Consider the following 12,102-nt stretch of genomic DNA (forward strand, 5'->3'; position numbering starts at 1 on the left):
TCACTGAAAATCAACTGGACTGAGGCCTCTAAGTGCTAAAGTCATTTCTGAAAATGGCACTTAGGCACTTGTGAAAGTTGTACCCTGGTCAAATTTATTTATTTATTTTCAAAAAATGTTACTGTTCCTCAACTGTCTTACAGGTTTTTTAAAATTGAAATGTGATGTAAAGTTTTGAAAATTTTTCATGAACATTTTTCTGCATTTTTCAATCAGCTCTACCCATAAGTAGGCGTGGCAGAATTTTTCATTTTTGGACATTTTGATAATATTGGATCATATGGGATACTAATGGATAATACTGATCGTTATGTTTATCCATTTAAATGTTCACAGTTGTACAAAAGTATGGGAGGTGTCAGACAATGCGGGTTTCAAATAATAATTATTTAATAACTGTAGATTTGTGATTAAAGAAAAAGCTTTATAATTGTTAAAACACGAATTGTGAACCTCATATATCATAATATACAAAGTAAACAGATTTGAATCAAACTCTAATAAGATCTGAAGCAGCATTTTTCTTACTTTGCCAAGCTGTACATTTTTATTATTATCGATGGAAATGTTTTTCTTTAGTTTGTGTGTGTGCAGTGAAATCAACTTTTATTGACTTTTACTGATAAAAATCTAATCCTTCCAAGTCTGTTCATAAGGGTTCACTGTTCATTGGTTACAATAAATCCTGTAACCAAAACTATGAGGGCAGATCTTGTAACCATCTGGATCCACTGAAGCCCCGGTCCTCCCATGCAGATTCATTTGCAGGATCAGGGCTTTAGTCATTTAAAATGTCACTTAGTATTTTAATAATGTTGTCAGTATTATGTAGTACACATTCAACATCCTTTTGTTTTCCTTTGCAGAGAGATATATCTGTAGCTTTATTATGGTCTCTCACAAGCACGGTCTCAGAGAAATACACTTACAGAGTTGTAATAACAGTTATCTTAAAATGATTTATTTTTGAATATTCATCATCATATACATTTTCCCACTGACTTTCTGCACAGTTTCTAAGTTGCTTTGCTATCTCTCACAACGGTTCCTCACCCACCCACTCCTGTAATAGGCCCATAACCTCTATCTGAGTTACTGAAGTCCTCACATCTTTTGGCTATTCAACACAGTAGTTTATGTCTGCACACAGTTTTCTAACCTTGTTTAGAGAAGGAAATTGGCAATAGAAAATGCATTGTTTTACTATACTTACTTTTGGATACCTGCTCCCTACTACTTTCTGTAAGCTACTAACCAGCTCTTAAATCTTCCTAGCTCTCCAGAACTGAAATATCATGTAGAGTTACTCTATCATCATCCTTTTCTAAATGAATCTTTTCTATAGCTCAGTGATTTGTAAATGTCCTGTTTCTGGTTGCTTTTTTAACAGTGTAGTAGCAGATAAAATGTCTTCTCAGGTTTGTCCTGGCAACATTCATGAATCAGCTGAACTCTATTCTTTTAAAAATATAAAATGTAAGAGAATTTTTTAAACAAAAAAGTGAATTACATTAACAGAAGGGAACTTGTTGCCTCAGGGGTTTAGTAATATGCTTTGGAGCTTTGCACTTTTATCACCAATCTAAATGCAATTCACATTGCTGATTGTTTGGCTGATAAAGGCAACAGTGTTCACGTAACATACTTAAGACTTCTGCAAGGCATTTGACTTGTACAGCATGACATTTTGATTAAAAAACTAGAATGATACAAAATTAAAAAGAGAGACATAATGTAGTTGAAAAAAGAAAGGGAGTACTTGTGGCACCTTAGAGACTAACCAATTTATTTGAGCATAAGCTTTCGTGAGCTACAGCTCACTTCATCCTGTAGCTCATGAAAGCTTATGCTCAAATAAATTGGTTAGTCTCTAAGGTGCCACAAGTACTCCTGTTCTTTTTGCGAATACAGACTAACATGGCTGTTACTCTGAAACCTTTCATAATGTAGTTGAGTTAATATCTTTTAAAGGACCAACTTCTGTTGGTGGAAGATACAAGCTTTTGAGCTACACGGAGCTCTTCTTTAGGACAACAGAAGTTGTTCCAGAAAAAGATATCACCTCACCTACCTCGTCTCCCTCATATCCTGGGACCACACAGCTACAACAACACTGCAAACAAAATAAATGGATTAAAAACTGGCTAACTGACAAGTCTCAAAATGTAACTGTAAATGGGAAAGAAGAACCACAAAAATGATGAAAGGATTGGAAAATATGTCTTATAGTGAGAGACTCCAGGAGCTCAATCTATTTAGCTTAACAAAGAGAAGGTTAAGGGGTGACTTGATCATAGTTTACATACTGATCAATATTTGATAATGTGTCTCTTCAATCTACGAGACAAAGGTATTGCAAGGCCCAGTGGCTGAAACTAAACAAATTCACACAGGAAATAAGGCATATGTTTTTAACACTGGTGGTAGTTAACCATTGGAATAACTTACCAAGAGTTGTGGTGGATTCTCCATCACTGGCAATTTTTAAATCAAGATTGGATGTTTTTTTCAAAAGAGATGCTCTAGTTAAACAGGAATTATTCTGGGGGATTTCTATGGCTCATGTTATGCAGGAGGTCAAACTAGATGATGAATCACAGAATCATAGAATATCAGGGTTGGAAGGGACCCCAGAAGGTCATCTAGTCCAACCCCCTGAATGACAATGGTCCCTTCTCGCCTTAGAATCTATGAAAGTCCTTATCTGATGGCTCTTCGGTGGCCTATATGAAATGAGCTGGTGGTCTGAGGCCAGTTTCCATCAGCCAGATGTTCAGTTCATTCACTGGCACATTTGGCTGTCTCAATAGAGAAGCCAAAGGCTGAATGTGTTTGGAACCACATGTGTTTTCCCTTCCCTACAGGGGATGTCTTCAGGGCAGAACTGATGCATGCTGTTGAGGCAGGGCTGCTACTCTTTCTGTGCTGAGTCCACAGATAAAAGAAAGACTGCTGTCGCCAGGGCTGTCACGGTAACACCTTCTGTTAGAACAAATTCAATGTGAAGACAAGACTGTGGCCACTCTGAGGTTTGGAAGAAGACTATTTGAAATATATTGGATGTATAATTTTTAAGTACACGCTGCAATAGTGAAATAGAAAAAAAGTAGAAGATGACTATTTGGAAACCTCTGATGTTGATGCTGAATATCTGTCTGCTTAGTCTGTTATTGACCTGAAAGTTTCCAGGCCTTTGGCATTTGTCTGCTGATGGCCCTGCCTCAGATACTAGGGAACATTTAGGAACTGACACAACCTTCAATATGCCTTGAGAAGAGACAGTCAGACTTTCTACTTTGAGAAATGGAACAGCTGCTGCAGAACACAAGTCACCAACACTACTCGTGCTTGAGCAATAAAGAGGATCCTTCCACAAAGACACACATGGTGAACACAAGTCTGACTTCTATCAATTCAATCTAAAATAGTCACAGAAGATTGTTGGGGGTTAACAAATAGTGGAAGATTATTTTCAAAGCTGGAAAATAATCTGACACACGGAGGCCTGGGGGGAACCAATAACAAATATGCTAAACTCATGAAATGTTGCAAAAAGGCAAAGATATCAGCAAGGTAAATCTGTTCATCCTTCTTTTGGTTTAAAGGCTAATCTATGAAATCACTATAGGATTGGTCACGAGTCTAGCAATTGTATGGGTTGTGAGAGTAAAAATGGAGGTTTGCAGAGACTTTTTTGTATTATAATTATTTACAAGCAAGTTAATATTTAATATAACATCAGGGAGAACAAACTCATTATACTCTTTTAAAGCATGATCCAACTCCCTTTCAAGTTACTGGAACACTCCCATTCACTTCAGTGGGAGCTGGATCAGCTCACTGATCAGAAAAAATGGAACAGAGCAGTTAGTTGTTTATACATGGATACAGACATGGTATAAATAAAATCCCATGGTCCTGATTCTATTCTAGCTGCATTGACCTCAACAGTTACTCCTGATTTACACCCATGCTAGAGAAGAATCAGGCATCAGAACTTTATGCCTTCTCAACTCCTTAAACACACTGCAGTAAGTAAATCCTGCAGAAAATCTGCTGAACCTGTACATACAGTGACTTCTAAAATAAAGTCTATGGCTGCCAAAAGCTGTATAAGAAGTCAGAAATAACATACAGCATGGCAGGTGTTTTAGTGTAATAAAGCCATGCCTTAGGTACATTAGGAAGCATGAGAATGATGTAGTTCCAGACCCTGAGAATTATTACAATATAGAATGTGACATTGTTCTACAATTCCTACCCTGTATTTCAAACAGATTTTTTTAAAATTAATTTGCTCCCTTCACCACATTAAGGCCACCATCTTGGAATTCCCTCTGAGGAGGAAATCTCCACTTCTCAGTATGAAACTTCAAAAGGTTTTAGTCTTAAAATGCTCTTTGAGCAAATGTGGCTGTGTTCATGCCCCACCATCACCTAAATTAAAACGTGTCAATGTGAACAGTTTACAACCTGCAGGCCCTAAAAAGTAGGCCTAGCTTGTGAGTGAAGGAAGCAACTTCATTAGCTCAGCCAGCAAAGGGTTTGACATACAGTGTGTGCATTTCACAGACATTTCTTCTTCTTAGCATATGCGCAATGTGCCTCAGGTAGCAAGTGACTAGGACCCTTCACTGAATTTGGTCCGCTGCTTGGATCCTTAACTTCCCTGGCCCAGGCTGGGTACTCACAGGGAGTGCAACATAAACGCTGCTCCATGCCCCCCACAAACATTCCTTGAAGCAGAGGGCAGTGAGGGCAGTGGTTAGTGGGAAACACACCAAAGGGAGTGGATGAGATTTTCAGAAGTGCCCTGGTGACACAGGAATACAAGTCCCATTGACTTTCAATAGGGCTTGTGTTCCTAAGTCACTTAGGCACTTCTGAAAAACACATCCTGCATGTTTTATAATACGCAACAATCAAAGGATAATTTTTGAAGTACGGCACAGCTTTTGAAGCAGTTAGGAATACGTCCTGCAATGACAGAAAGAGAGCAACCAGAAGCAAGTTTCTTCAGCTGCATTCAAGACCATAAAACCTTCAAATATGGCCACAGACTTGCTTACATCACACAAGAATATCCAGGATGGTGGCTGTGATCTGCCAAACAAATTCCTGCTTGTGCTGCTAAATTCACACTGAATGTAATAGAAACAGCAGTGACTATGGACACTCCTAGCATTGGCTTTCGGCTGCCTTCTCATACCAGATTTCAGCTTCAACTGGCTTGTGTTCAAGACGAGGAATATACTCCCCAACACAGAGATATACTTACTTTTTATCCCTTTTTAATTCTCCACTAGGCCAAAAAATTTACTTGAAAATATATTTGGTAGTTTTTCTACTTCAAGATTTTTCAAGGTGTCAGGTTGGGCCTTTCCCCAACAATAGCAATAATTAGCTTAGCCAACGATCATGTTTTAAGGTTGGTTATATTTTTTAAGAGGTTTTTGCCTTTCCTCTGAAAAGTGCCAGAAATATGGGCTTTCTGCTTCATGCTGTGGTTCCTCCCTTTGTTTTTGTTTTTAATATGTTACCTCTTCTGTCTTGATTTTCAATGGGAAAGCCAATAACAAAGGAATGAATAGTGTTGCCGGCACCCAGTGCCGAGAGGCTGAACAACAGCTTGAGTGGTTCGTTACCCGGTGTGCTACACCCAATAATCACAACAGGGTGGAGAAGCAGAAAAGTTTATTTGAAGCTTCAAATAGGTACAGGGAGATTTGAATCTCAAATCCTGTACCCAGAGCAGGAAGTTACACAGGCTTTTATACATCCTTTTTCCCAGCATACTTATCCAATAGCAAGCTGCCCTAAGTATCCATATAGCCAGCCAATCCAGTTCCCAGCTAGTTCCCTGGTTCTCTGTATAATTTGTTAAACTACACATAAAGCTGCTTTATTCAGCATTGTTCTTCCATATCTGCCCTGTGTGGCCTTGCTTAGTTTCAGGCAGTCTAACTCTGCAGCATATTGTTGCAGATCCTCAGCATAACTGCTGTGTGTGCCTCCAGGCGGGGGGGCCAAGGACACTTGGGCCTAGTACGCAGAGCTGCTGCGAGTGCCTCCAGGTGGGAGGGGGGGGCCAAGGGCACCTGGGCCTAGTGCGAGGGGGCTTCATCGACACTCGTGGTCTTCCATCCCCTCGAGTTACCTAGTGGCCATGCCCCAGTGTCCCCAACAAATAGCAGGGAAGGAGGCACAGCCCATACTATGCACTAATCAGGAGGCATTTCTCAATTCTATCAATCCCATCCTCTAGTTTCTCTAGAAGATTCAGTTTTCTCTGGTTCTGAATCTCTGTGGGGAGCAGAAATACAGCCTTAGTCAGCATATCAACTACCCATCATAGCAAGTGACCATCATCAGAAAACAAAACTGAAATACTTCATGAAAATCCCGAGTTTGCTCAGCTGCAGTTTATCTCTTGGTTAATGAGGGGAGTGAGTGGGTGTCAGAGGAAGAGAACAGTACTCGACATTTCAGCTGGGTGACAAGGAGAGGAGTGAGGGGCATACTAGTTAAATTATCTGAACTACCTTTCTGATGGTCATTTGAACAAGGTGCCTTTTGGTCATGGCTGACCTAGATCCTGATCCTACAAACAGTTACATGCATGCTTCACTTTGTGCACCTGTTGCCCCATTAAAGTCAATGGGACTATTCACATGCATAAAGTTAACTGTTTGCAGGCCCTAGTTTTTCATTACAGTTTTCATCCCCTCCCTTTCACTCAGTTTGGAGACTAGTGCCCAGCCCCTTTCTGAAGTACATGAGTCATACACCACACAAACAAAATAGTCTTTACAGTCATTTAAAAACAGGCAATGCTTTTTCTAAATAACTTTTAGAAATCCTCTCTGTAAGGAGGAAAACACTCCTGTGATAAATTAATGGGGAATATTCTGAAGAAGCTAATTTTGTAATAATGTGACAGGAAATGCAAAATGTCTCCTGAAAATAAAGTTCACATGCAAGCTAAGATTCTCTGACTTAAAGATGATGATGCAAGTGATATATTTAGATATTTACTACCAGCTTCTGTTTGAATAAATTCTCTCTAAATGCAAACTAATGAGATGTTTTTACAATGAGCAGCTATGCTCTTGTCTTTGAAAAACAGACAAAGAGGGTTGCAGTCCCATTTAGTTGATTGGTGTTACCTGCCTGTGCACTGACCATTTGGTTGCAGTCTCATTCTATGTGAAAGGGGATGGTTTATTCCATGCTAATGCTGGGATTGTGTGTCATCAGAGCTGGCAACACTGGGGCATTAATTGACATCATGTATCAGGTTAGGTTAATAATCTGCATCTTGGTTCTGCTTGAGCAGATCTGAATGCCTGGGGGGTAGAGATCAGTGATGAAAAGGAAGTCTCGAGGGAAAGGATTAGATACTGGATGGTCAATGGGATGTACAGATTTAATGCTCATCTTTGTTATTAATCACAGGCTACACCTGGAAGGCAGCACTGTTTAGAGAGTGGGGTCAGTAAATCTGACCCTCCCAAGGATGCCTACAGCAATCAAAGCAACTTTGGATGGCATAACAACAGACACCAGCAACCTCGAAGGGACATTACCAGAATGGGAGAAAAACAGCAGGGATGTACAGATACCTTCTTGTTTTAGCAAGATTCCCCAAGAGCCTGGAAAGAATTTCCCTCACACCAAACAAGTTGGGACTTACCTGGTGGGCAAAATGATCAACAAAGGTTCCTTTGCCAAGGTGATGGAGGGACTACACATCCCCACAGGGGAGAAGGTAAACTCATAATGGAGTAAATTTAACTAATAATTGCCACTAATCTCACTGCATCCTATGAGATTAGTGCAATTAGGAATTCAGATGATTGTTTTTAATCCCACAAACCACAGTCACTCAGTGAACTACCACCCTATGTCTTAAACTGAACCTGTCTGGCTTCAGAAATAGTTTACTGTTCACTTAAAAGCCAGTCATACATGTGAATGTAAATTTGTATAATTGTTTTCATGTAGATGGAACTGGACATTGAGCTAGTTCTGACAGCAAAGCCATCATCTGTTGAAAGAGGAAAAGGATAGTGGCATAATTACAACCTCAAATCTATTTTCTCCAGTAATCCTGCCTGAGTTAACTAGTATCCTGTATTTGATCCTTAAAGCTATGGAGAAATGCTTATTGAAACTACCCACTGCAACAGCAATATCTTAGATGACAGGATGTAGTTAGTTAATATATATTTCCCCCAGCTAAAATACAAAAATATGTGCCACAAGTCTTCTTTATGGAGCTGTATGATGTACTATTAAATTTGTATTTGTTGTCTACTTTATTTTTTGAATGGCTCTAAACAACATATGATATTTCTTTATTTATGACATTTAATTTTATTCTGTTTGAATAATCTTCTAAAGGGACTGATCCAAGGCAGCTAACGCCAAAGGGAGTCTTTCTTTTGCCTTTGGTGGGTTTTGGATCAGGCCCTAAGGGAGCATGTTAGAAAAAGAACACATTGGCCACTTTCCAGTATACAGTTCATTTAAAGGAAAATATTTATTTTTTGTCTTTAGGTGTGTTTTACATGCGCACCTTACCTACTGTAATCAGTGGGCTATACAGAGATACAGATATAGATAAGATGTGGATATCAGATGGCAGATTTTGACTCTTGAGGGAGACAGAAAGCTTATGCTTCACTCTGGAAATGCATCCTGTCTGCAACATCAAATTGTCATGATCAGTCTAAATAATCAGGAGTTCACTAAAGTAAACTTATTCCCCATGCATTTTGAAAATAGATCTATGCTGCTCAAGTTGAAATGGGTGTTGCCAATTTGCATATATTCTACAATTTAGGTAGCCATAAAAGTCATTGACAAGAAAAAAGCCAAGCAGGATTCCTACGTTTTAAAAAATATGAAGCGGGAGCCCCGGATACACCAGATGATTAAGCATCCTAATATTGTTCAGCTATATGAGACTTTGGAGACTGAAAAGTCCTATTACATGGTGATGGAACTATGCCTAGGTGGAGACCTCATGGACAGAATCTGTGACAAAAAGAAACTGGAAGAAAGGGAAGTAAGGGAATATACCAGGCAGATCATGTCTGCAGTTGAACATCTGCATCGCCATGGGATTGTCCACAGGTAGGGTTCTTTCCCCCCTTTCAAATAAAAGTGACAAAATCAATAATTCCAGTATGAGTAGTATTTTTCTTTATGGAAATTATTTATTTCACCTGCCCTAATGATAATGATAATGTCAACTCCAGAGAAGATCAACATTTTTCAATTTTTCATCTCAATATTTTCACACAATCCCTACCCCCATTTTTTCAATCCTTTCTAATCAAGTGTTTATGATAAGTGGAGAATTCCAGGGCCAGGACAGAGGACGAATTTTATAATGTAGTTTAGGGAACTAACTTGAAAGTTTGGTTATTTTGGTTATTTTGGAATTAATTTGGGTCAAAGTGTTATCACACCAAATAAAAATAACTCAATATATTTTTAAAACACTGGTTTAGTTGTGATAAGATCCATTGTGACTTAATCTGACCTGAGTAAGGGGCAGCAGATTACTGTGTTGTCTGCAAGGCAGACCAGGGAACAAATTGCGACTCAGAGTCAAAGTTCATTTTCTTGTTCCCCACTTGCTCCAGGGAGCAAGCAGTGGGACATTGCTCTAGAACAGTGACAGATTGTTTACCTTTCCATGCTGTCTTAGCAAAGCTCATTGATGAGTTGTGGAATCAAAATCAAGGCTCTACCTATGTGTCATCCACTTTCATGGATAGGTAGCCATTCTATGGAGGCTGCTCTCCTACCCCAGGCTGTGAATCATGGGGTGTGTAGAGGGCACAATGGACTAAGAGCGTGCATTATGCCTCCTTCCCGCCTTGCGCAGTGATCTTTCACGTTTTCTGTATTTTTGTAAATAATTTGTAATTCATTATAGCTTTAAATAATAATAAAAGCACCCATATATAAAGCTCTAGCCACCCTCACACTTAATCATACTTATAGTAACTTAACAATAGCCAGCAAGCAGTATTCAATATCCATCTAGGAGGTAGCACATTAACTCTCTTACAAGTGCTTTGTGCGGTGTGTTCTGCTTTCTTGTAATCCAACAGTAAATATCTGCCTGTATCCGTTGCTTTGTATCAATCTTTTTGCTCAAATACTAAAGAATTAACTGAACAAAATTACAAAATAAAAACATGGCTTAGATATTATAAGCAGTAAAGTGTCCTAACAGATACCTCACCGACTATCCCAGCCTGACCTCACTGCCTTTGTGGGTTCCTAGCTAATCTATTTTAGGGTTTTTCTTTAGTGCCCACCAACACAGAGTTGGATTTAGATTATTGTTCAAGAACTCAAATAGCTCAGCTTATTATTAATCAAAGATTTAATTAATCAAAGATAGAGCTGCATGGTACAGATAGGCAATACATACCAATCTGGGTTGCAACTCCATAGCTCGAATCGGTGCCACCGAATATCAGCTCCCTTCAGGGTATACTTATACACAGGTTGCTAATAACAATACAGAAAATTCACCAGTTAGCACAAATTTTTCATCATTTTTCTTATCTGATTTTCATACCTATTTTTCAGGGTATGCAGAACTTCATGACCAATTAGCAGAGGTGCTGGAACAATTTTTATAGCAGGGGTGCTGATGATGGAAACCATGTATTTGTTATTACTCCTTCAAGCCAGGGGGTGCAGCAGCATCCCCACCACACCTAGTTCCCCCACCGCTACCAATTGGTCTAGTATCTTATCTAGTCAAAGAACACCTTTACCAATTATTTCTAAAATCTTATCTAGATTTTAATAATTTTGAAAGTCACCAAGACTTTGTACCAGTTATCCCAATTATCTTAGCACACTGTTCATATTCCACATTATTTCTCCATGTACAGACAGAGGTTACACGCGATTCACCATAAGCTTGGCATGAGTGCAAAGCATGCTGGCAGTTTGGTTCATAGTTAGCATAAGTGCTTTGAATACAAAGCCTTCTAAATATATGTGTGATATTAGCTAACAATTCCAACAACAGTGTTTAAATTCTTCCCATGAGAACATCCCCCAGTTGTATGTAATGGGAAGGGACATTGTTTGTTTTCTTCCCCTGCTTTCCTTCTTCCCCATTAATGTGATTTTGTTGGGAAGGCTTTGTCATAGAGACATTTTGCAGCACACCCTGAAAGTAGTCAGATGCTGACTAGTCTCAGCTCCTCTGGAAGTTCTTTCCATAGGCAAACCTGTGGATTGAAAACAATTTACCTCTGCCTCTCCTATGTTTTGTCAGCTGCATTGTCCCAGAGGAAGACAGTTGCCTTGCTGAGTCACAGGTATAGAGATAGTCACTGATACAGCTGGCTCCTGACCTGCTGAAATTGAAATTCAGGACTAAGGCTTTGAACTCATAACACAAGCAGATTCAGAGCTAGTGGAGGGATTGGATCACAGAGCTGTTGAATTCGCAGAACCTGTCCTGTTGAAGTGCTGGAGTGCTGCATTCTGAATGGAGCCTCTGAATTGTTTCTGCTTTCAGCTCCAGATACAGTGCTTTAACACTAATGCATTGAAATTTTATGGAAGTCTGGCAATTACAGCTGACTGGAAATTTTCTAACAGAACTAGGGCGCTCGTGAAATTGACATTCTTGTCGTTTCATGACTGATATTCAGTGAATGACAACAATGTCAATTTCAAATTTCATTTCAGGAACACCATATTTTGGTTTTCTGAAACAAAATTTTTCGGGGTCACTGGTTCACTAGAAAATTTTGGTAAATTTACTTTATTTTTAAAGTGGAATGAAAGCAAAATCATAAATACCCAAAGCCCTGAGTTTCAGCCATGCCCTACTGGACATGACAGATCACTGTGGACAAATCCTCATCTGAGAAGAATGGGCAATGTTTCCTAGCAAATTGGGCTTTGAAAAAGGAATTTTTCATCACTGATGCTGCTTGGTTTTCTAGCCCAAGTACTGAGTTGATCAGGACCCCAGGGCTTTGCATCACTTTAATGAAAGGAGGAGGTTGGGAGCAGATATCTTTGATGGAAGAGGTGGACAGTGACCTAGCT

At 39.3% G+C, this 12,102-nt stretch overlaps 1 protein-coding gene across 1 annotated transcript in view; it reads left to right on the top strand.

Annotated features, from left to right (window-relative positions):
• Positions 1 to 7,323: 7,323 nt before the first annotated feature.
• LOC125634896 (serine/threonine-protein kinase MARK1) overlaps positions 7,324 to 12,102 on the top strand; it is a 44,240-nt gene continuing 39,461 nt past the window's right edge. The window contains exons 1-2 of the mRNA XM_048846235.2: positions 7,324 to 7,768; positions 8,846 to 9,138. Of these exons, the coding sequence (XP_048702192.1) occupies positions 7,517 to 7,768; positions 8,846 to 9,138 (545 nt within the window). The 5' untranslated portion in view covers positions 7,324 to 7,516. The remainder of the gene's footprint in view (positions 7,769 to 8,845; positions 9,139 to 12,102) is intronic.

The sequence above is a fragment of the Caretta caretta genome, chromosome 3, assembly GCF_965140235.1.
Source record: "Caretta caretta isolate rCarCar2 chromosome 3, rCarCar1.hap1, whole genome shotgun sequence".
Lineage (NCBI taxonomy): Eukaryota > Metazoa > Chordata > Testudines > Cheloniidae > Caretta > Caretta caretta.